At 39.6% G+C, this 25,796-nt stretch overlaps 1 protein-coding gene and 1 long non-coding RNA gene across 2 annotated transcripts in view; one reads left to right on the top strand and one right to left on the bottom strand.

Annotated features, from left to right (window-relative positions):
- LOC106094757 (intermembrane lipid transfer protein Vps13D) overlaps positions 1-25,796 on the top strand; it is a 502,283-nt gene that overhangs the window by 28,881 nt on the left and 447,606 nt on the right. Inside the window, exons 3-5 of the mRNA XM_059360895.1 lie at positions 483-1,589; positions 1,654-2,576; positions 2,749-2,885. Coding sequence (XP_059216878.1) covers positions 483-1,589; positions 1,654-2,576; positions 2,749-2,885 — 2,167 coding nt within the window. The remainder of the gene's footprint in view (positions 1-482; positions 1,590-1,653; positions 2,577-2,748; positions 2,886-25,796) is intronic.
- LOC106094755 (uncharacterized) lies at positions 7,367-7,702 on the bottom strand. Its single transcript, XR_001222629.2, has 2 exons — positions 7,659-7,702; positions 7,367-7,599 (listed from the first exon to the last, which is right to left on the bottom strand). It is a non-coding gene; the product is annotated as an uncharacterized LOC106094755 (long non-coding RNA).

Genomic DNA, 25,796 nt, shown 5'->3' with positions numbered 1-25,796 from the left:
TTGGGGTGGTCCCCTAGCACTTGGTTCGACAAATGGATATCAGATACGTTTTCTTATCCTAAATACCTTTCATTTGAGTCCCATATTGTCGTGATTGCTCTAAATATATGTTTGGTAGGTTTTAGGGTGGGGCGGCCCCCCTAGGTACCCCATCCGAAATTTGGATACCAAATTTTTATTTTTAGGGTACTATATGAGAGCACACAAAATTTCGCTTAAATCGCACCACCCATCTCTGAGATCTGGCGTTTTTGAAAATTAAGGTAGGGGGGAGGGTCCGCCCCCCTTCAGATATCAAAAAATGTAGTACCCTATTTTCACCACGGTATCATTCTGTGAAAATTTCAAGAAAATCGGTTCAGCCGTTTCTGAGTCTATAAGGAACACACAAACATACAAACAAACAAACAAACACAAATTGATTTTTATATATAAGATTTTATTCACCAAATGCAATTAATATTAATGTTGTATATTTTTAGGTTCAGTACATTGAGATAATGCAATGTATATCCAGTCTGCAAAGAATTAGCGAAATTCGTTCTTTTAAAGTATCAAGACCTACGATGTCAGTTTTAAGTGATGCTAAACAATGGTGGAAGTATGCAGCGCAGTGTTATGGATTCACCTACCACACTGTTGAAGAAAAATGGGCAATGGCAAGAGAAAATATTAGATACATTTATATTTATAAACGTTTGTTGATAAACCCATCGGAAAATATGTCTAAAGAGGACAAGCAGTTTAAAATCAACTTTGAAAAAAATCGCAGTCTTGACGATTTAAAGTTTTTGCGTGATATATGCTTTAACTATATTAGTCACAGAGGAATAAATTCCACAACTCGCTCTGTATTGCAAGGCAAAAACATCTTATACCATTGGTTCCCAAACTGGTTAGGGTGGTATGGGATTTCAGAGAATGTAGCTTCAGAAACTGGAATGGATAATAATGAAACATATAAGCACATTGAGGATGACATACTAAGTGCCTTAAAGGAATCTATTGAAAATGAAACGTTTTCCAAGCGTGACGCTGTTTTTGGTAATTTTAGATTTGCCTTATCTGATGTTAAAATTTCCTTGGTATCATCTAAATCGGGCATTGATGCAACCATGCTGGATATGAACTTGAAAAATCTATTTTGCTTTGTTGAAATAAAGCCAAAATTGACATCGTATCGTGTTGGCATATCATTAGGATCTATTCATTTAAATGATAAAATGACAGAGTCCACAGAATTCCCCTTTTTAGTAAAACCCCAAAAAAAGGAAAATACAAATCACAAGTCGCTATATAATGAATTTTTAAACTTTTTTTCCAAAAAGATTTCTGATAACGAAAGCGACGAGCCATGGTTTCAGTTACAATACGAGCGGAATCCACCAGAACATAAGTCAGATTATCGTCTAATTATTAAATCCAAGAGTCTAGATATTGTTTACAATGAAACCGCATTTAAATGGTTAGCATCATTTTTTATTCAACCCTTAACCGACTTAAAAACAGTAAGAAACCAACTAGTCGAAAGAAAATCCCGATTAAAGTTTTTTAAAAACTGGAAAAGCGTTTTGGTTGGTCAAAAGAAGGTATGGTCGTGTAAAGATACTCATATAAGTATATTCCATGTTGATTGTGATTTTTATTTCGTAGGAAAGTCGGAAAAAATGGTCATTCGAAATAGATATATCCGCACCAAGAATCATATGTGTTGACAATTTTAAAGAAAAAAATACTTCAATAGTTTTAATAGACTTTGGACGTTTTCAGTTATTTAAGAATGAGAGATCCACTGAAGAAATGCGTATGGATGTCGAAGCCAATGAAAATGATAGTGATGAAGAGTTATTTATGACACCATGTTCTACACCTCCAGGATCACACACAAGTAAATCAGTTTCTCCAGACACAAACATTGCGAACTCTACAGCGGGCAATGACACATTCCTTTCAAGATTTGTAATAAACAGCGATACTGGTTTGGAGAATGAGTTGCATAGTGAAATATATGACAAATATATTATTAATCTTACTGATATGCAAGTGCTAGTATGTAAAAATAAAGAAATTGGATATGCTTGCGCAAAAAGTTCCTCAAACTACCATTTATTGGACAAGTTCAATATTAACCTCCACCTTGAAAGGAGAATAATTAGTACATCTGATCCGGATTATCCAGCTTTTACGCTGTTTGGCAATTTAAATAGGATTGTCGCCCACATTAACGAACAAAAAATATCGGATTGCATACGCATTTTGAATCCCCTAACTCTTGAATTGTCTGGCACTACAAAATATTCAAAAATAGACGAGAGAAATTATGAAGACAACAATGATCGCTTTGAGGATTCTGACACAACAATATTTCAATTTGTTATTGGACAAATTATATTGGAAATTCAGTCAAGGCAAAAGAGTATCGCTGAGATGCAAGTTATAGGCGCAAAGACCGGCATAACAAAGAAAACTGGTGATGTCAATATCAATATGAGTGTGCATGGATTTCTTCTTGTAGATGCAATTCAATCATTTGGGCCAGACTTCGAACTACTTGTAGCCAGTCATCGCCATGTTGAGTAAGTCATTATGCATTATATTTAAAACATTTTTAATTTGGCAAGCTACCAGGTTCGGTAACTAATGTGTATAAAAACCACTCATTCACTTTCATTATTTCAAGGTTAATTCCGAAGTTAATGTCTCCTTATTAAACTTTAATTATTTATTTCCATGTTTTGTCTTAAAAAGGATGGATAGTATATCCGGAAGTTTAAAACAAAGCGAACCATGTTCTCCCACTTCTCCCGGCTCACCTGATCCCAATGCCTATCAACGTTGTGCAAGCCCACAGATTATCAATAAGGCGCTGAATGAGTTACAAGCAGGTAAAAGTAACATATACACCGATACTACTATATATCATATTTCTTATACCCCCTTACTACCATTAATATAGGATAGGGGTGTACTGATTTCGTTATTCTGTTTGTAACACCTCAAAATATGCGTCTGAGACCCCATAAAGTATATATATTCTTGATCGTCATGTCATTTTAAGTCGATCTAGCCATGTCCGTCTGTCTATCGAAAGCACGCTAACTTTCGAAGGAGTAAAGCTAGCCGCTTGAAATTTTGCATAAATACTTCTTATTAGTGTAGGTCGGCTGGGATTGTAAATGTGCCAAATCGGTCCATGTTTTGATATAGCTGCCATATAAACCGATCTTGGGTCTTGACTTCTTGAGCCTCTAGAGGGCGCAATTCTCGTCCGATTTGACTGAAATTTTGCACATGGTGTTTTGGTATCACTACCAACAACTGCGCTTGCTATGGTTCTAAGCGATCCATGTTTTGATATAGCTGCCATTTAAACCGATCTTGGGTCTTGACTTCTTGAGCCTCTGGAGGGCCCAATTCTCATCCGATTTGACTGAAATTTTGCACTTATTGTTTTGGTATTACTTCCAACAACTGAGCTAAGTATGATTCAAATCGGTTCATAATTTGATATAGCTGTCATATTAACCGATCTTGGATCTTGACTTCTTGAGCCAATAGAGCGCGCAATTCTCATCCGATTTGGCTGAAATTTTGCATGAGGTATTTTGTTATGGCTTCCAATAACTGTGATAAGTATGGCGGAAATCGGTACATAACCTGATATAGCTGCCATATAAACCGATCTGGGATTTTGACTTCCTGAGCCCCTAGAGGGCGCAATTCTCATCCGATTTGGCAGAAATTTTGTACAACGGCTTTTCTCATGACTTTCAAAATACGTGTCTTATATGGTCTGAATCGATTAATAGCTTGATACAGCTCCCTATCTCCCAATTTTGCTTCTTGAGCCCCTACAAGGCGCAATTCTCATCCGAATGAACTGAAATATTATACAATCACTTCTACAATGTTCAGCATTCATTTATGGTCCGAATAGGACTATAACTTGTTTCGTTAAATATAGTTTAGTTTAAAAAGTTAGTACAAGGCCCACTTATAAGAAATGGTATTTATCGTTTTTCAAAGTATTCTCCAACATGATTTCTTTATTTGTTGCTGTAGCAGTGTATTATACACCAACGATATTGGAATTTTACAAGATATACAAACCGCCTGGTCTTTTTGGTCCTAATTAACCCACAATTTAGGTTCAAACATGTGTGGAACTGCCATTTTTACTTGCGGTATGATGTTTACATTTTGCAATTTTTCCATTAAATAAAAAATAGGCCTTTAAACTTGCTATAAATGGTGCCAAAAGATAAATAAATTTGGTTATATATATACAAACTTTTTCACCACAATTGAGCGTAATTTCGTAATAATTTGTAAAATAATTTTCTACTACAAAGAGGAATTAATAAAAATGCTGCATTCGACATGCCAACTTGCACGAATTTAAACTGCGCCACTTTTACGAAATTAAGAAGACCAAGCAGTTTGTATATCTTGTAAAATTCCTAAAATCTTTGATTATACACTTAGGCGGCAGCCCTTGCCGATGGAGAACTCCATCAGGTCAATTCAGTACGTACAACCGGCTGCCATGGGATTGGATTACTTATTATTTTTGCATACGAAACCAAGTGTCGAAACACTTTTTGTACTCCGATTGAGGCAAATCAACAATATAGCTATTGAACGTTTCAACAGCATCTTCTGGCGACGAAAATCGGCGACCGTGCATTTTTTTCTTAATGTTCGGGTGCCAAGTCAGTTTTGTACGGCGGTTGACCTATAGTTCGATGTTTTGTCCGGTCAAAAACACGCTGGTTTGAGCCGCTGTATGAGAGCTCGCATTGTCATGATGAACAACAATAATTCGTCTTCTCCTGTTCGTTTTTCCGATTTCTCCGAAGACTTTACCTAAACAAATTATGGTGTACCACTCCGAATTGGCCGTCCTACGTCAATCAAGCGGAGCAGTCGCCACCTGTTCTTACGAAGAAACAGGCGACCATTTGCTTCGGAGTGATTCTCATTTTTATTTTGCGTCCGTATTTCGTTGTTGTTGTTGTTGTAGCAGTTTATTGTGTTCTATCTTTCGTCTGCTTAATTCTGTTGAGTGTCAAGACCAAGGAACTCTGCGACTAAGATGGGGTGCGTCCACAGGGATCTGGGTCTGAGTCGAGTGGGTCTGGCCGGGCAGTTAAACAGGTGACGTGTATCGTGCGGTCCCTGGTTACAATCGGGACATACATCTTGCACGTCGGCATCAATCCTGGCTCTGTGGAAATTGAGGCGGTTGCATCTGCCGGAACGTAATTGAGCCAGAACCACTCTGGTTTGCCGGGGGAGGTCGATTTCCGATGGGTGGCGGACGGTCTCCAAGGACTACATTCACCCGGTAGCCAATTACCGCGTCTGCTACCGTGTCTGCATGAATGTTGTTCAGACCCGCTTGATCTAGAGGTTCTCTCTTGTAGCGCTGAACCTCACGTTCTAGATCGTGTAGATCTACCTTAAGGCTTCTGGGCGGTGGGTATCTATCCACAAGATGATGATTTGGATGGTTTCTGCGATAACAGCCCAAAAGGTATTGCTTAGACAGCATGTAGTTATGTCTTCGCACTGGTAGGATCTTTGCCTCCTGATGGAAGTGGTCCACATGAGAACTGAGGAGACAGCCCGTCGCAGTCCGGAGGGTGGCATTTTGACAGATCTGAATATTATTCCACTGCGTGTCACAAAGTTGACGTGACCACACTGGCGCTGCATAACTTACCACAGACCGGCCAATTGCTTTGTACGTGGTCAACAAGGTTTCTTTGTCTGCACCCCAAGTGCTGCCAGCGAGTGACTTGAGGACCTTGTTTCTACTTTTGACTTTATTGCAGATTGCTGTGGCATGTGGGGAGAAAGTGTAGGAGCTGTCAAATGTGACGCCAAGTATTTTGGGACACTTGATGGTCGGAATTATTTCTCCATCGACCATCACAGACAGCTCAGTATTCACCTCACGCGTATTTGTAGTGAACAGTGTGGCTGAAGATTTGGTAGCAGATATCTTCAGATTTTTTGCAGCGAAATATGAGGCAAGTTCGTTGGGGAAGATGTTCAACCTATCGCAGATGTCATCAATGGGTGGGGGGCCTGATTCCATGATCGTACAATCGTCCGCATATGATACGATCTCTATGCCGTCTGGAGGGGGTGGAATGGAGGATAGGTAGAGGTTAAACAGAGCCGGAGATATCACCCCACCTTGGGGAACTCCCTGTTTCACTCTACGGTGTTTCGACTTCTTATCCCTTAATTCCACAACTGACTGGCGACCACACAGATAATTCGCGACCATTCGTTTCAGGCCTGGCTGGAGGGACGTGTTGGCGATGTCCTCAAATAATTTGGCATGGCTGACCGTGTCGAATGCCTTCGATAGGTCCAGTGCCACGAGGACCGTCCTATCACATAGCCTGGGTTGATTGAAGCCACGGCAAATGTGTGTGGTGATGGCATGCAAAGCTGTTGTTGTGCTGTGCAGTCTCCGAAATCCATGTTGATGCTCGGCGAATGGAAATTCTCCTACGAGGCTCGGGAGGAGTAATGCCTCAAGCGTCTTTGCCACTGGTGAGAGAAGGGAGATCGGTCTGTACGACTCCCCCAAACTCGGGTCTTTTCCAGGCTTCAGTAGCGAGATCACTCTGCCCATTTTCCAGACATCGGGAACTATAAGAGTGTTCAATGACAGGTTGAGGACAGTGGTAAGGTACTCAACTCCAGGTGAATCCAGATTCTTCAACATCAATGTAGAGATTCCGTCGGGGCCCAACGCCTTGGAAGATTTGTCGTAACTTCGCCCACGGTAAATTGTGATGGCTGTTCATCGGTTCGGAGACCACCAATACGGAGAATGGCTCTCCTCCTTGCCCTGTCTCTCTCGGGATGCACAATAAATTGACGGTTGAACAACCTGGCGCATCTCTTCGGATCAGTCACGGCTATCTCGCCAAAAGTGACTGAGGTCCTGTCATCCCGTCACCGGGGGGTTTTTTTTTTTTGAATGAATACTCAGTGTACGTATTCAAAAATGTTGCTTTGGCTTTGTTCATATTTAAAAGACAGAACGATGTAAAAATAGGTAATTGTGTATCTGATCCCTTTATGGTGTACCACAGGGTAGCCATTTGGGACCACTTTTATATATATACCTGTCATTTTTTCGTTTTCTAGTATTTTATTATATGCTGATGAGCTATTTTCTACTGTTCGAAATCTAAATGATTACATTATTTTTCAAAAAGACATTGACCGACTTCTTTGATGGTGTCTGCAGAATAATATGGACCTCATTACAAAATGTAAAGTGTACAATTTTAACAATAGCACACAAAAAGTTTCCACTGATTAATGACTACAACGGTCGTAAAGGATCTGGGAGTATATTTAGACAGAAAATATTCATTTATTCCTCATTTGGATTACATAATCAGTAGGGCTAATTCTCAACTAGGGTTTCTAAAAAGATATACCAAGCGTTTGAAGGACGCGATCACTCTTAAAGCTTTATATTTTGCTTTCGTAAGATCACAACGGGAGTATTGTGTCATTATATGGGACCCGATCTATAAGATAAATAAGGGTCGAATTGAAGGTGTTCTAAAAAGATTTTGTAAATTTACATTGAGACATTTATATAACTTTGAAAATATGCCTACTTATGCGATTCGTTGTGCGTTGTTTAGCATAAATACGTTAGAGCAACGTAGAATTGTGCATAGTGTTGACTTTGTTTAAGATATCGCTGATGGTAAAATTGATTCGCCTGAAATATTATATAAAACACCCTTCCATATTCCACCCCGGCAACTAAGAGGCCGTAGTATGTTTGAGCAACATTTTCATAGATTAACCGGGAGTTTATCCCTTAGCAACAGAGTTTGCAATCATTTCGATTTTTCTTTAAGTCGTACTATCTTTAAGAGAAATCTTTTAGAAAATATGATTTTAGATTTAAGTACTAATACATTATAGATTCATAAGGGCTCAGCCCAATGGATTAAGTAAATAAATAAGTACCATTTGGTACTTTCTTTATTAAGCTAGATCTCTGAAATCTGGCATGTAGGTACATCCTGGGTATATATGTTGGATGACTACATGATTTTTTTCAAAATTGGTATATCTTGGTACGTAAAATAGTGCGAAATAGTGCGAAAGAGTGCTTTTAAAAGCGATCTGGATGTGGTCAACGGTAAGAACCAGAAGGCATCTTCTTTCTTCTGTTCCTATGGTATCGCAATGGACGAAAACGTCTAAGTGACTGCCACTTAAACCTAACCTATGCACGAAGTATTGCTATTCAGAAATGTGAGTGTCAAATTGTGGTTGAAACAGTTTTAGGCTACGGTTCGATCTGGCGAATTTCAGATGTTGGTAAAGGGTTTCAGGTTCCTTGGTGTAATTTACCTTGTCCAGCAGGAGTATACATTTAACTTTAACCTAACTAAATATTTGATATGCAAATTGTGATATGTGTTCTAAGCCATTCTAAGTTTCTTACTAGTATCTGAATCACAATTTTCAAATATTTCGCATCCGTATAACAGTGCTGAAATCAAATAAGTTTAAACAAGTAGCATTCGTATTTGGAAAGGTGTTGATAAGCGAACAGTCAATAAATTTCGCAGCATTCCACGAATTTTGCGAACTGTTCCGTTTAAATGACTTGCCCACGTTTGTGTAGAATTGAAAGTCAATACTGGGTTTGTGGCTACTTAAACATGAGTTACTACAGAATTTCCAATTATAATCAGTTTAGTTTTAGATGGATTTTAACACAATGCATTATTAACAGCCCAAGAATGTATTAAGTTTAAATCAATATTTATATTAGACACGCAGGTTTGGATATCTTTCAGTTTGCAGCATGTGTATAGTTGGACATCGTCAGTGTACATTTGGATTCTACATGTTACAGGCACATCAGGCAGGTCATTTATATACATGGAGAATAATTTATTGGAGATAAAATATTAAAAGCTAGTAGAACTAAAAATCTAAAATAAATTGTTTTCCAACAAGAGATGTTGTTTTAAATTACCCGGTATATCGGTTACTTTTGAAGTTTTTAATTGAAGCTTTGGCATTTAACAAGTAGAAACAATGCCATGATTGAAAGTGGAACGATAAACGATTCAACAACGCATTGAAATTATTAAAATTCACTACAAAAGTGGTGGGAAAACTTGCAGTTGCAGTTGTAAACTAAATCATTGTCTTGTGGTCATGAAACACCTAGTCGGGTCGCAACAGCAAATAATAATCCAAGAGTTATTGTTGAGAAGCTATCTTCCATCCTCAACCTACGACGGCTTGGTGCAGTTTATGGTCTGCCGGCGTCATTGGACCGTACTTTTTCCAAAATGAGGTTGGGCCAACAGTTACGGTAAATGGATTGCGCTATCGAGAGGTGATTAATGATTTTTTTGGTCGAAGTTGGATGATATTGATCTGGAAAACGATTATTTTCAACAAGAAGGCGGCGATACGTCCACACAAGCAACGAAACCATTTCTCTTTTACCCTGGAAGAGTTTATCACGTGGTGGGGGCCATTTGGCTGATGTTCTTTTTATTAATTATTAACGACATTTATCTGAAAAAATTCATTTTTCTTTGAATATCAAAATAACTCCTTCCGTTCTCCAAATTCTACAGCTCCGAACACAAACAAAAATAATGTTTAGACTCCGCAAAAAAAAGTAAAAAATGGACTGGTCCTACCATACAAAAAATCTAATTGCCCCAGTATAGTAAAATTCTGTAGTTTGAAATAAAATTGTCCAAATGTTAATTAACCATTATTATCCGAGGATTCCAAGCTGTCATTGGAATCCTGGCTTCTTTACCCTACTCAACCATAGTATTATCGCCCTATGTTCATAATACACCTACGCCCCTCTAAATCGCCACCTTCAAAAGTCTTTAATCAAAAATGCCCATTATTTTAAAGCAGAATAAGAAAAAGAATATACATATGTACACTCATAAATGGTGGTTAGTACAAAGTGATGTTTAGGGTGCTTAAACCTAGTTGATTTAACTTAATAATAATTATAGCCAACAAGGATAGTTAAATTTTACTTTAATTTTTAAGAGCAATAACTAAAGTTAGCGTTGCTTTAGAAACAACAACAATTCATTTTACAAATTTTAATAGTACAAATATTAAGTAAGACTAAACTATCCGAGTTTCTTCGAAAATTTAGAGAAACAATTCAATTCGAAATTATTTGAGTCATTATGACCCATTTTAGAAATTTGTCAATGCAATTAGTTAAACTTATACGGCCTTATTCACAAAACTAATGTATATTTGAAATAAGTTTATTTGGCAGAATCCATTTATAGAACTGTCAAATAGACCTAGTTGTGCGTCAAACACATACTTTGGTAGTTAACGCTTTTTATTGCCATTTCGTTTCGCCACATTAAGGACGTTCGCCAAGCCCCGATGGGCGTTGTTGCCGTGGTCGAGGGAATGGGACCTAGATTTGAATAAAGAGCGTGTGTCGAATGATAGCAATATTCTATGGTGGGATGTAAACATGACGTAAAAAACAACTTTTTTTATACTGGTGAGAAAAAAATTATCGACCATTTTTTCTAACACTGACAAATTTTGACGTTTGTCAAAAATCTAAAGTAAACAAGATGTGCGCGCCACATAATAATACAAGAAAAAGACAGAAAATAATTATTTGCGTAATGAATATTTTTCGAAAATATTTTCCATTACTTCTAGCAGTTATATTGCAAATGCGAACGGTGCAATATGAAGATATGGATATTGAGATGTTTACGTGCAAATGATGAACAAAACTCATGCCAGGTAAGGTTAGGTTAGGTTTAAGTGTCAGTCTGCCATCAGACTCACTTAGACGTTTTCGTCCATTGTGATATCACAGGAACAGAAGTAGGAAGATGCCTTCTTGTTCCTACCGTTGAACCACCCAGATCGCTCTAAAAAGCCCAATAACTTGTGAATGTTAAGAAATGAGAACTTAAAGTGGAACTCCTTCTAATTGCTAGTGCGGGACACACACACAGAAGGTGTTCTATAGTCTCTTCTTCCTCGATGTCCTTACAGCTTCTGCAAAAGTCGTTTCTGGCAACCTTCAGTCTGTCAGCATGTTTTCCGATTAGACAGTGACCTGTCATGACGGACACAATGACTAAGAAGTCTGTTCCAGCCGATGACAGAAAGCAGAAGACCTCTTCAAGTCTAAATTAGCATTCCACATGGTTTTGGAATGCTCACAGCCCCCTCTTTGTGGCCATCTATCATTCGTTGTCCTTCGGGCCTGGTCCTGAAAACTTAGCTTACATGTCGCTAGAGGCATACCCACAGATTCCAGTGTCCTTGGAGTGTGTAAGGTAGTTCCTAGTCTCGCAAGCTGGTCCGCTTTAGAATTCCCTGGGACATCTCTGTGGCCCGGCACCCGAACAGTTGAATTTTGAACTGTTCAGCCATCTCGTTGAGAGATCTGCGTCAATCGTTAGTGGTTTTTGTGTTCAGAAATACTTTCTCCAGGGATTTAATGGCTGTCTGATAAGATATTTATGCCAATCGTCGTAATGACATTATATCGTAGCCATTCCACCACTTCCTTAATTGCAAAGAGCTCTGCTTGATACATACTGCAGTGGTCGGGTAACCTCTTCGGCATGACCAGTTCTAGATCTTTAGAATATACCCCAAAGCTCAGCTGGTCGTTTAGTTTGGTAGTCTATGTAATTTCTGTTACCAGGGATATCGTAGTTCCAATCGATTCTATGAGGAATAGTGGCACAGTAATTTTTATCAAAAAGCGGCTCAGGTAGGGTGTAATTCACACTGCTTGGAACATCGGATATTGTATCATGGATAACAGAGTGTCCATAGACGCCACATGACCAATGAGAAAGCTCCCTTAACGACACGGCAGTGGTCGCTGCAATTTGGGTAGCCACAATGTCCAGAGGTATAAGATGTAGCATTAAGTTCAGTGCAGCATATGGTGTCGTCCTCAGTGCGGCTGTGATGCACAAACAAGCCATCCTTTGGATCCGGTTAAGTATTGAGCAGTAGGTGGATTTTTGAAGCGCCGTCCACCAGACCACAACACTATATAGCATAATAGGTCTGACAACTGCAGTATATACCCAATGCATGGCACTCGGTCTAAATCCTCAACTCTTGCCAATGGCTCTCTTGCAGGTGTATAGGGCAAGAGTGGCCTTTCTTGCCCGTTCCAAAATGTTTGATTTGAAGTTCAATTTCCTGTCCAGCAAAACACCCCGGTATTTTGCGCTTTCTGTAAATGGAACATTCTTTCCACCCAAGGAGACCGGTTCCACTGTAGGCAACTTGTATCTCCTGCTGAAAAGAATTACTTCTGTATTGCACGGATTTATACCCAGACCACTTTCGGTAGCCCACTTTGCTGTTGCACGTAGAGCTTCCCGAAGTTTATCTCTGATAGAGCTGGGGAACTTTCCCCTAACCGCAATTGCCACGTCATTAGCATACGCCACAACTTTTACGCATTTTTCTTCCAGATACAATAATATATTGTTAATGGCTATATTCCAAAGTAGAGGAGACAGTACACCTCCTTGTAGAGTTCCTCTGCTGACCTATCTTTTTAGATCCACAGATCCCAGGCCTGCCGTAATGCATCTTTTAGTAAGTAAGTTATTAATAAACTTTCTTACGGTAAAATTGATGCGTAGATATTCCAACTCTTTTATGATTGACGTCGATTTGACATTATTGAAAGCACTTTCAATGTCAAGAAATGCTACCTTTGTATATTTCTTGGCAGCGAGAGGAACCCTCTACCTAGCCGTTTAGGTCGTGAAGGGCTGTTGCAGTGAATTTGCTTTTACTTTATGCATGCTGCTGCCGCGACAGGCAATCTCCAGGGATCTTTGCCCTAAGATATGTTTCTATCAACCTTTCAAGAGTCTTCAGCATACAGGATGACAGACAAATAGAACGAAAATCGGAATGAAAATGACATTCGTGTCCCTTCATTCCACAGGTGTATATGACATTTTGATGCAAGCAGAGTATATCTGCCTAAGCCAGGGAACCAGTCTATCGGACACAGCTTGTAATTCAACCGTTGATACATCATCAGGGCCTGGCGACTTAAAGGAGTCGAAACTTGTTATCACCCAAAGGATTTTCGTCTCAGAAACAATTTCCCTAATGGCCTCCGACGAATGCATATCAGTGACAACCTCTTCTGGTGCCACGTTGTCCGTTGGAGAATTTGCCGGGAAATGTGTATCAGCTAGCAGTTCTAGTGTTTCCTCACTAGACATTGTCCATACATTCTCTGACTTCTAGATATACCCCACCGTAATGGGTCTCGAGGATAGGATTTTCTTTAGCCTAGAGCCCTCAGATGTATCCTCCACGGAGCTGCAGAATTCTACCCAGGATATGTTCTGAGCCTTTCTAAGCTCGCCCTTAAATTTTTTTTAGCTCAGCCTTATAGATGTCCCAATCGTGTGGTGCTTTTGTGGCTTTTGCTCTGCTGAATAGTTTTCTGCAGTCTTTCCTTAGACCAACCAGCTCTGGGGTCCACCATGGCGGTCGCTGTTTGCCCCTTGGCTTGGCACTAGGGCATGCTGACACAAGCGAGTCATTCAGGGCCTTCGTGATCCGCTTGACCACTATGTCTATATCCTCCGTAGTTTCCACTTCCTTTTCTAGTCTAGAAGGGATAGTGGTGCAGAATTTATGCCGAAATTTATCCCAATCCGCCTTTCTTCTGTTTAGCCGAGGGACAACTACTTCAGTATTTTCTCCAAGGCTGAAACTAATATAACGATTATCAAAGAAACTGTGGTCATCCAACACTTCCCAGTCGAGATATTTATTTATTTACAGATTTATTGTCTACACAACAAGATAATAATCTTATAATCCATCCGACTAAAGTAAATTTGCAAATTTTGCACATGAACATTCCACTAGGAACAGGGGCAAACTTCTCACATATCAATGAGTGCAGTCCGATTCAAGTTTAAGCTCAATGATAAGGGGCCTCCTTTTTATAGCCGAGTCCGAACGGCGTGCCGCAGTGCGACACCTCTTTGGAGAGAAGTTTTACATGGCATAGTACCTCACAAATGTTGCCAGCATTAGGAGGGGAAAACCACCGCTGAAATTTTTTGTTTTTTCTAATCGTCTCGCCAGGATTCGAACCCAGGCGTTCAGCGTCATAGGCGGACATGCTAACCTCTGCGCTACGGTGGCCTCTAACCGACTAAAGTAGGTTCTCAAAAAATACACTCGATTACAATAAATAAAAAGTGGAACAAAACAGTGTTTACAAATAAAAAGTGTTAAAAAAAACAGCCGTATATAATTGGGAATTTAACAAAAAGCACAACTAAAAAAAAATTACAAAAACAAAATAATTTAAAAAAATTTCAAAGCAAAATTTAAAGACATTAAATATCATTTAACTATGAGAAGAAATGAATAAGCCGTTTTTTAAATGTAATCGTGTTGCTGATGCATTGAATATCGTGTGGTAGATTATTCCAAAGACGTATGTTGCAAATATAAAGTTGTCGTTCAGACATAAGACTCCGTCTTCTAAAAGGTATTAACTTTCTTCCTCTATCAGATTGGGCAAACCTCAGTCTCTCAAACAAATATCTGGGTTTATTTTCCACAATAATCTTATGTAAAAATATTAATGATTTGGTATTTAGAAGATTGTTGAAACTAAGTCCAAATAGAGAATCTACATATTGTTAAACATGCTGATTCTTGTTTAAACCATACACATAACGGACTATGCTGTTAAAAGCTACATTCAATTTTCGGAGGCTCGAAGAATCACAATTCGAAAAAGTTCACAACCATATATCAAACCTGGAACTAGGAATGTTTTCGCCAGAAAAATTTGGATTTTTATGGGTGTAAAAGAGAGTGTGATCCATAAAGCACGAAGCTTTCATAAGTCTGCCCGGCTGCAATGTAAGCATGATCTTCGCACTAGATACAATATCAATCCCCTGGCAATTAACGTTAATATCCGGTTGTGGCATTTTGAAATTCTTGTTTTTGTGAACAACCAAACATTTAGACTTACTTGGATTTAACAACAAACCATTTGCAATCGCCCAGTCATAAACGCGATCGAGGTCCGCGTTAAGTTTACTTATGCAGTCGTCTACATTGTCCACAAAGCCGCTTTGGGAAATATGCACGTCTTCAGCATACATCATAATCTGACCGTGTGCTAGTTGGCGAGGCAAGTCGTTCGCATATAATGAAAAAAGAAGTGGACCTATAATCGAGCCTTGGGGAACCCCCTTACGTACGAACAAGGAGTTAGATAATATATTCCCTGCGCATACAGACTGCCGTCTATCGCTCATATACGACATAATCAGACTCGTTGCCGTTGATGTGAAGTTAAAAAAATTCCGTAGTTTCATGCACAAATTCAGGTGATCAACCGAGTCGAAAGCTTTGGAGTGATCCAAAAGAACCAGAAAGCCAATTTTGTTCTCATCAATGTCATTTCTGATCTGTGCGGATGCGGGAGTGAAATCCACCTGTTGGAAATGGAACTCGTCTCATAAGCCAAAGCAAAGTCAAAGATGCTCTACAGAATCGATGACTTTGCACTCCACAAGAATGTAGTGAACAAATAGATCCCGAAACCAAAAGAAATAGAAATAAAAACACAAGGTTTGTTTAGGGATGGTTTGGAGAATTAGGGTTTTATTTGTCACTGGATAGCGATCTTACCAGTCGAACGATGATAACCAAACAAGAAGGAGGTATTTCTTTTTTATGCGGAAATAGCTCTTTCCACTTGGTTTTGGTTTGAGGTGAATATGTATGTCATATCTGATAGAACACACGTCTGTCAGAATGTATCGTTAAGTTCTTTGGGCATTTTTAAATCCAATTTAGGAGTGCTCATAGATGAGCCGTTAAAATTCAAAAATATTAAAATTACATATTTTATGCAGCATGAACAAAATTCATGTGGCATAAACATTAGCGCCCGCCTTGCAGTATATCTGCAAAATGTCACAGAACCAAGTGGTAAAAGTATTAAATGCTAAACTTAAAGTAAAAAATTCAACAATTCGTTAGGGTAATTCACTTTTTAATTCTTAAGTATATAAAATTTCTAAGTTCTTAATGTGTAGAATAGTTTACGTTTTTCTTCGTTTCCATATAAGTGTGTTTTTCATGTGAGTAAAAGGATTGGCTTAATTGAATAGAGCCAAAGAAATAAAAGGGAAAGTTCCCATTAATTTGGGTAGGTCCCATATAAAGACCAGCCGAAAATGGTATTTTGAGCGGTCGGCAAACCAGTTCGGTTTATAAAACCCTCGGCTATGATACGAGAGTAAACATCAACGCCTAGAATAACGTCGATTGGAGCTGATTTATAAAAATTTTTGTCGGCCAAAATCATGTTGGAGAAGTGTGGTTTGACAGATGCAGAAATTGATTTGTTTGGTGTGTGGATGGAGATTCTGTTGTTGACTTTTAAGATGACATCCAAGGTAATATTTGCATCGTGAGTAGAGACTAAAGTGAGAGGACATATAGTTTCCTCCTCTAGTGTCAACGTTGTCAGCCCAAATTTGTCGATCATTTTAGAAGAGATGCAACTGGATCTGGATCCAGAGTCCAAAAGACATCGCAACGTCTCAAATCCATTTTTGGAAAACCTTCACTAAAACCGTTGGAAGCAATGTTGTACAATTTTGCCTTAAAATGGCTGAGAGGGTTGCATTTGGTGATGTGAACGTTGGCGTTGGTGTGGGCGAGACTTTTGACTTCGCAGGTGATTTGATTTTGTGCTTTGGATTAGTAGGCAAATCAGATTTCGATGAAGATCTCGAAGTGGAATTTAGCCTCGAATTGACGTGCAGTAATGAATGATGGGCTTTTTGGCAATAACGGCATCCAGTTGTTGTAAAGCACGATTTTTCAGAATGCTCATGAGCCAGGCAGTTTGTACAGTAGCCGTATTTCTTCACAATCTCTTGACGTTTGACGGTATTTATACTTAAAAATTTCTTGCATTTACGCAAAGCATGGGGATGTCTACATATGCGACATAGATATGGGTTTTTATTGACGGTGTTGTTGCGTTTTTTAGATTTTTTATTAGCTCCCATATTATTCTAAAACAAAACGAAATTGACTTGGATTATTGTTTTTTATGGACCGTTGATATGCCAAGCAAGTGCAATTATGGAGATGTGGTTTCGAAAGGAAGAACAACCAGCTTGGTGACTGGTCGGGTTATGGTACCCTTTGCAGTAAAGACCTCAGCAACTCGTACCCTATTGTCAGATCCTGGACGCACCTTCGAAATTCTGCCTAATCGCCAGCAGTTTGGTGGTAAATTCTCCTCACGGACGACGACTAGCATGTCCTCCTTCAAATTTTCCGTTGGTCGTTTCCATTTGTGGCGCTTGTGAAGTTCCTTAAGGTATTCTTCCTTCCAGCGTGCACAGAAATGATGGTGGAGAGCCTTTAGCCTTTGCCACCGATTCATAATTGACATTGGAGCTTCTGAAATGGTCGGATCAATAGGGCATAAGATAGGAGCCCCGACTAAAAAATGTCCAGGAGTAAGAGCGGAAAGATCAGAAGGCTCTTGCGAGCAAGGCGACAATGGGCGGGAATTTAAACAAGCTTCAATTCTTGAAAGTAACGTTTGAAACTCCTCGAACGTATGTCTAAAGTTTCCTGCTACTTTCTTGAAATGGGACTTAAAGCTTTTGACGCCTGCCTCCCACAGTCCTCCCATATGGGGTGCGCCAGGCGGAATGAAATGCCATGTGATGTTTTGATGTGCATAATTCGAAAAGATTTTTGCCGGGAAGTTTCAAGAAATTCTCTCGCTAAGACCTTGGATGCTCCCACAAAGTTGGTGCCATTGTCGGAATATAAGTGCAATGGACAGCCTCGTCGGGACACAAACCTGTTAACGCTGCCAGGAATGTAGAAGTGGAGAGATCGGAAGTTGCCTCCAAGTGTATAGCTTTCGTTGAAAAGCATACGAATACGCACACGTACCCCTTTGTGATCCGACAACCTCGCCCTGAATATGTCTTTACATCAAAAAGTCCCGCGAAATCGAGGCCAGAGTGCGCAAATGGACGGGAAATGTCACAGCGAGATGGAGGCAAAGCGGACATTAATTGTGTCTGACATTTATGTTTGTACAACGCACAAATTTTGCACTTGTTGATCGTGGCTTTGATCAGATTCTTGATTCTTGGTACCCAATACTGGCTTCTTACTAACTTTAAGACCAATTGATTCCCTCCATGAAGAGATATTTCATGAATGAATCGTACTAACAATCTGGAATATTGACAGTCATATGGGAGGAGTATAGGATGTCTCTCGTTGTACGTAAGAACTGGCGAGGCCTCAAGCCTTCCACAAACTCGCATTATACCCTCCTGGTCAATGAAAGGATTTAAGCTCAGCAGATGACTAGAAGATGCGATTTGTTTTTTATTGGATAAGGCCTCGTACTCATTCGGAAAATACGCCTTCTGACACATAATTTGGAGACATTTCTGAACGTATAAAATTTCACTTGGTAAGATCATATCGTTCTCCCGATGAAAATTGGATCGATGTTTCGGATGAGTATTAAAGAAGAATAGGTATATATACGCAAGCATACGTATCGCCCGAGAAAAAGAAGAAAACCGTTCTAGAACATCTTCAAACTTAGCGAAGTAAGAGAAATTTATTTTAATTGCTTTTCGTTCTAAATTAAATAACTCATCTGAAGTGGGTTCAAATTTAGGCCAATCATCACATGGATCTTTCAGGAATGATGGTCCTTGCCACCAGAGGTCGTTTTGAATCAAATCTTGGGGAGGAAGACCTCGGCTTGCTAAATCAGCCGGGTTAGATTCTGATTCGATATGGTGCCACTTAGTCGGATGGACGACCTCAATGATCTTTGAAACCCTATTGGCAACGAAGGTTGTCCAAAAACAAGGGGGTTTTGCGAGCCATGATAGGACTATAGTAGAATCGGTCCAACACTCAAGAGAATAGTCATCAATGTTCAGCTGAGGAATCAAATGGTCCACCATTTCAGCTAGTAACAGGGCACCACATAACTCTAGTCTTGGAATCGACAAAGTTTTTATTGGTGCCACTTTTGTCTTGCAACAAACAAGTTTCGTGGATATACATTGTTGTGTCTTTACACGGATATATAGAGTTGCAGCGTATGCCTTTTCCGAGGCATCGCAGAACCCATGGAATTGTACATCACTTTGCGGAGAGTATTCGAACCAGCGAGGTATTTCTATGGAATTAATGGAGGGATAATTAGACCGAAATGTCGTCCATTTCTTTAAGGACTCTGGACTTATTGCTTCATCCCAATCCGTGCGCTCAATCCATAATTCTTGCATTATTATCTTCGCAACTATAATACAGGGTGCCAGCCATCCTGCAGGATCGAAGAGCTTTGAAATTTCGGATAATATTTGTCTCTTCGTGTAAGCGACCGCAGATGGAAATTCCTGAACGACAAAATAAAAGACATCTGTCAAGGCATTCCAACGGATACCGAGTGTCTTTGCCTTGCTGGAATCGTCAAAATGAAGGAAATCCTCATGAAGTAAATCGCCTAATGGCAAATCGACAAGAATGTCCTTGGAATTGGACGTCCATTTCCTCATAACAAATCCAGCTGACCCCAATGCCGAAATCAATTGATTTCGTGCTTCAATGGCATGGGAAATGGAATGGGCCCCAGCTAGCGCGTCATCAACATACATGGAATTGCGTAGAATTTCGCTAGCAAAAGGATGTGTGGCCTGAACATCATCAGCCAACTGTAGCAGAGTTCGAATTGCTAAGTAGGGGGCGCAATTCACTCCAAATGTAACGGTCCCAAGTTCGTAGTCCGAAATAGGACTATGTGTATCCTGCCTGAAGAGAATTCGTTGAAATGAGGTTTGTTTCGGATTAACCAAAATTTGGCGATACATTTTGGTTATGTCACCGTTGAAAACAAATCTAAATAACCTCCATTTCAAAATGAGTACTATAAGTTCATTCTGTAGAACTTGGCCGGTATGCAAAATATCATTCAGGCTTACGCCATTCGATGTAGGAGCCGAACCATTAAATACCACACGGACTCTGGTAGTGGTGCTCTCTGGCCTGATGACTGCATGGTGCGGAAGGTAATACTGGTCAGCTTCACCACAAATGCCAGAAAAAGGCACTTTAGACATATGGTTCAGAGATATATACTCTGCCAGGACATCATCGTACTCTTTCTTGAACGTTGGCGTACGCAAAAGACGGGCTTCATTTCTGAAAAACTGTGCCATAGAAGAATTTCGTGACCGACCAATATTGACGTCTTCTGGATATCCCTCCTTAAAAGGCAAGGATACTATGTATCTGCCCTCCTTGTTCCTTTTAGTTGTTCGGACATAAAGATCCTCACAAAACTGATCGGACGGAGACAAAAACTTCTTCCTTGGAAGATCCTCCAACTCCCAAAACCGTGAAATCTCCTTGTCAAGAGAGATTTCACAGAAATAGGACAAAACGGTAGATGTGAAGCAGTTCGACTCAACTGGAACTGGGCCAGTAAGAACCCATCCGAAGACAGTTTCCTGGGCCATCAGGGATCCACAAAGCTGGTGTTTTACACCCGAAAGCATGATGGATGGAAGGATATCGGCCCCCAAAAGGAGATCAAGTTGGGAGGATTCAAAAAATTTAGGATCTGCCAGTGGAATTTCAGGGAAATCTGAGAGTTTCTGAGGGTCAAAAGTTCTGGAAGGGAGATTTGCCGCCAGATGTGGCACTACCAGCGCAGCAACAAATACAGAAACGCCTTCATCTGTATTTGAACCCAAATTGAAACAACATTCCCGTTGCACTGCGGCGGAAACGGTGTTATTTAGGCCAGAAATATTTGCACTGATCCTTTTGCATGGCAGTCCAAGTAATTTGAACAACCTCTGCGAAATGAGAGTCGCCTCCGACCCCGAATCTAATAACGCCCTTGCGCTATGAACGAGCCCATTGTGACCTATCGTAACCATAGCAGTGCCTAACAATACACCCCGAGAAGTAGAGGAAAAATAGGACTGAACGACCCCACTCCCTGCAGAAATAGTGGACTGTATGTTATGGGAAGTGGATGGAAGCGGTGGTGAACTTTGACCGGAAATGGTGTTATTAGGCTGCGTGGACTGATCTTTATGAAGTAAAGTGTTGTGCCGTTTGTTGCACTTTTGGCAGGAAAATTTGCTTGTGCAATTTTTCACTGTATGGACCTTTGAAAAACAATTAATGCAAAGATTGCTGTTCTTGATCTCAGCAAATCTTTGATTTGTATCCATTCTAAGGAATTTGGGACATTTCCTAATGATATGGGCCTCTTTGGGACACAATCGACATTTATGCTCTGAAACAGTATTCTGGAAAGCCCTAACATTGGAGGTGTTATGCCGAATGTTTCCTGTCTGCTTTATCTTGGAGGTAGAATTGTTCACCTCACGTCTCTTGAGCTCGGAAACGGATTCTAGGGTCCTATGCCGATTTGTCAAAAAGGAATCTAACTCTGACCACTTAGGAACTGTCGTTTTGTCGGAAAGGGTCTGTTCCCACAGAGTTAGGGTAGAATCGGGAAGACAATTCGAACAAAGGAATATAAAGATTGGGTCCCAAGTCTCGATCTTTATGTCATACAAACGAAGAAGCGAGATACAAGAATTAATATCCCTTTGGAGCTTTTTCAAAGCCGGCCCAGTCTCGGATGACAAAACAGGGATATTAAACAACTGTTTCAGTTGGATGTTGATCAGGACTCTTCTGTTCTCGTAACGAGAATTAAGGTTGTTCCATGCGACAGACAAGTTATCGTTAGTCAAGGGTACCTTGCTAACGATATCGTGCGGCTCTCCCTTAGTCCTTTGGTTGAGATGGAAAAGTTTCTCAACAGAGCTTAGACGAGGGTTCTTCAAGCATACTGCTGTAAAGATGTCCCTAAAGGTCGGCCACGCAGAATAATCCCCGTCAAAAACAGGAATGTCGCAAGGTGGAAGTCGAATTCCATTCGGAAGGTCTGTACTCGAAACCTGGGCATGTCTTTCCACCGGAACAGGACTGTGGTTGACTACAGGAGGGGATAAATCCTGAATCAGCTCTCGTAGTCTAGCACTACATCGACAAAAAGAAGAGTACGCACTATTGAACTTTCCCTTCACTGTTGTCCTATCAGAGGCCACATCCTCCTGTCCATCGTCATCCTCCTCGTCTTCTTCCTCAAGATCAAGAAGGCATTGCTCAAAGGCAAGCTTAGTGTCATGCCAAATAGAGCGTAATTCGTCCTGGTGAGTCTCTATCAGGAAAAGGGACGATAGAGGCGTCTGCTTATCGTTGAGGTTCGCCTCAAACTCTACTAGCCTGTCGGACAACCGGATAAATCTATTCAGGGACATATTGTCCAGTGTACGGGCAACTATCCGTATCACAATCGGCCAAAAGGAAATCGGAAACGAAAACTCCGCAATGAATATAGATGAAAATATGGATGACAAAGAAAATGTGGGTGAAAAAGGAATGGAATTTCCCAATAAATCAATAAGTTTCCTTAAAAACGAAATTTCAATATGAACAACAAAATTTCAAAAAGGTTTGATGGGTAGCCCTTACAGGCATCTACATATATATATTCAAACTATCTCAAGAATCCACCAAATCACTTCTTATATGTATGTAACACCATTGCCCAGTCAGCTGTTTGCCAACATAAAGACACAATATTGGAAGGTAGGTCAATGACCCTTTTATGTTTGGAATTTCCAATATTAGAGTTGTCTGCTGAGAGTAATTCCCAGGTGTGTGGATGCTGATACGAAGGAAGAGAAGCAGAGAGTATGGGAATTGAAGATACAGCAGATCACCTCCGCTGCAATGAGAGTCTGTATGCAAACCCAAAATGATTGCACAAATCAACTACAGGGCACCCTCTAATAACCGAAAATTCCGTACAATGATAATGCAATAATAAAGATAATAGAAAACGATGGTTTTCGATTCAATAAATTAAAAAAAATATTTTTTTTTTTTTAATTACGACAATTTGAGTTTGGAGGAATCAAAGTTTTCAAAAATTTTGAAATTAAAAAATTTAAATCTAAAATTAAAAATATCAGCTAATCACTAGTAAAGAAAAGAAAATAAATTCTATATGGGTTATACTGTATAATAACTTTTATCATTATCATATTATCTCTAAATTCGACTTGAAACCAGAACATAAACAGGTCCACCAGTATCATAAATCAATTCTTCCAGATTAGGTACAAAGCAAAGTTCACACGAAATGCCGTAAATAATATCCTTTGTTCTGCGATTTCGCGAACTGTAGCTATGGAATATATACCTTAGTATCTTTTTATATCACGTTCGGCGAGGGCCTACAGTGACAAAGTGCGCCACATAAGTGGAGACAAAAGAAAAACAAAAATGAAAATAATAAGTAATGATATGGGCTTTGTTGTGGCTGTGGGATAGCCAAACACAGTAGCGGAGGGTTTCACTTATGCTCTTTTTATCTCTGTGGTCTATGCCGTGTGAATTGTTAGGCTCCACATTGCTTCCTTAATGTGGATGATAGTGAGACAAAGAGATAAAAAACAGAGAGCAAAGACTGAAAGAATGCTTTTGAGTGAAACTCGAAAAAAATTTTTTGAGTGATATAAAAACTTAAGAGGTTTCTTAAGAGAAAAACGCACTCGAGTAGAAAGAGATATGAAACTGGAGAGGAGGCTTAAGAGGAAATGCCAAGAATACTAAAAGAGATCTTCTTATATTAAACCGATGGCATTAGAAATAGGTGGAAATGGAGACAGGAGGCCTGATATGGGGGGATGGAGATGGGGAGCAGGAAATGTTTTAAAAATGATTAGGTTGTCAATCATGTATGAAAAAGACAAACAATAAATGTTGCAAAAACCTGCTGTTTGTTCGGAAATCGATAAAAAATCCAGACAAAAACTCACCGAATTGCAAAACTTTAAATTATGTGTTCTATCTGTTTGGCCTCCACTCTCTCCAGGCAGTTCCTCCTTTTTTAGAGATGATCCAATAAATATTATTCTTTAAAGGAATTTCATGATGACGGGACACAAGATAACCAAATCGAAATTTTCGTTCAGCCGATTTGAAATTGTGATGAAACTTTCATAATTTTTCTCTTAAAAAAAAAAAATATGCGGAATTCTCTACTTTAATAGTTAATTATTTTATTTTCTTAGAATTCCCATAAAATTTGAGAAACACACTTGTAATGTCGCACACTCACAGCACTTGTTTGGAAATGAAAACGAAGATGAAGGAAAAACGTAAACTAACCTGTTTTGTATTTATGATGTTTGAGTGGTAATGATGATTTGGAGTTGAATTCTCTGAGCGATGTTCCCTTATGTAGCAATGGAATCCACAGATATAATCCGGTTCGAAGGACCAAAATGTGCGTATGCGGGAGTGAAATCCACCTGTTGGAAATGGAACTCGTCTCATAAGCCAAAGCAAAGTCAAAGATGCTCTACAGAATCGATTACTTTGCACTCCACAAGAATGTAGTGAACAAATAGATCCCGAAACCAAAAGAAATAGAAATAAAAACACAAGGTTTGTTTAGGGATGGTTTGGAGAATTAGGGTTTTATTTGTCACTGGATAGCGATCTTACCAGTCGAACGATGATAACCAAACAAGAAGGAGGTATTTCTTTTTTATGCGGAAATAGCTCTTTCCACTTGGTTTTGGTTTGAGGTGAATATGTATGTTATATCTGATAGAACACACGTCTGTCAGAATGTATCGTTAAGTTCTTTGGGCATTTTTAAATCCAATTTAGGAGTGCTCATAGATGAGCCGTTAAAATTCAAAAATATTAAAATTACATATTTTATGCAACATGAACAAAATTCATGTGGCATAAACAGATCGATTCAGCCATTTCAACCAATGCAGTTATGCAACTATAATCAGAACGGAAGCCGGACTGTCTTTCTGACAACAGGGACTCTTGGTGAATATATACCGACATCTGTCCATGAAGAATTTTCTCGAAAACCTTAGAGAGATAGCATAAGATTGATATCGGCCGATAATCAACGTTGGATTTGGGAATGGGGATAATCTTTGCATGCTTCCACGAAATAGGATACATACTGGAGCTCAAAATTGAATTAAACAGGTACGTAAAGTACGGTAGGAGATATGGACGTAACATTCGTACGAATCTTGGATCAACTCCGTCCAAGCCAATTGCATTTGACTTAACACGGACAAAACTCTCATAAACTTCCTCATGGCTAACACATCTAAACTCAAAAGGACTACGGGGATCAAAAACGAAAGCCGACCCATCATCATCACTGTAAAATTGCGTGTCCGTTTGTATATCGGGTATGCTTACGAAGGTCCTGTTGAGTTCATCTAGATCCCCATGGTATCGAGTGTTTGACTTGGGTTTACCCACTCCGATGTCATGTATCACCTTTCACTTACCCTTCGAGCCCACTGTGCAATCATATCTTGAAGAATAATACTCCATTTTAGCCGCATTAATAAAACTGTTAACTTTCCTCCTGGCTTCACGGAATTCTTCTTTCAGCTCTGAAGACTTGAAACGCATCCATCTACTGTAAGCCAAGTCCCTATCCCCGATCTTCCGATACAAAGGTAATATCTAGTACCTCCTGTCTGTTCGTGGTAATAAAGGTCTGTTTA

The sequence above is a fragment of the Stomoxys calcitrans genome, chromosome 1 (genome assembly GCF_963082655.1).
Source record: "Stomoxys calcitrans chromosome 1, idStoCalc2.1, whole genome shotgun sequence".
Taxonomy (NCBI): domain Eukaryota; kingdom Metazoa; phylum Arthropoda; class Insecta; order Diptera; family Muscidae; genus Stomoxys; species Stomoxys calcitrans.
Note: the sequence above shows the minus strand (reverse complement) of the source record. Positions and strands in the feature narration are given on the sequence as shown.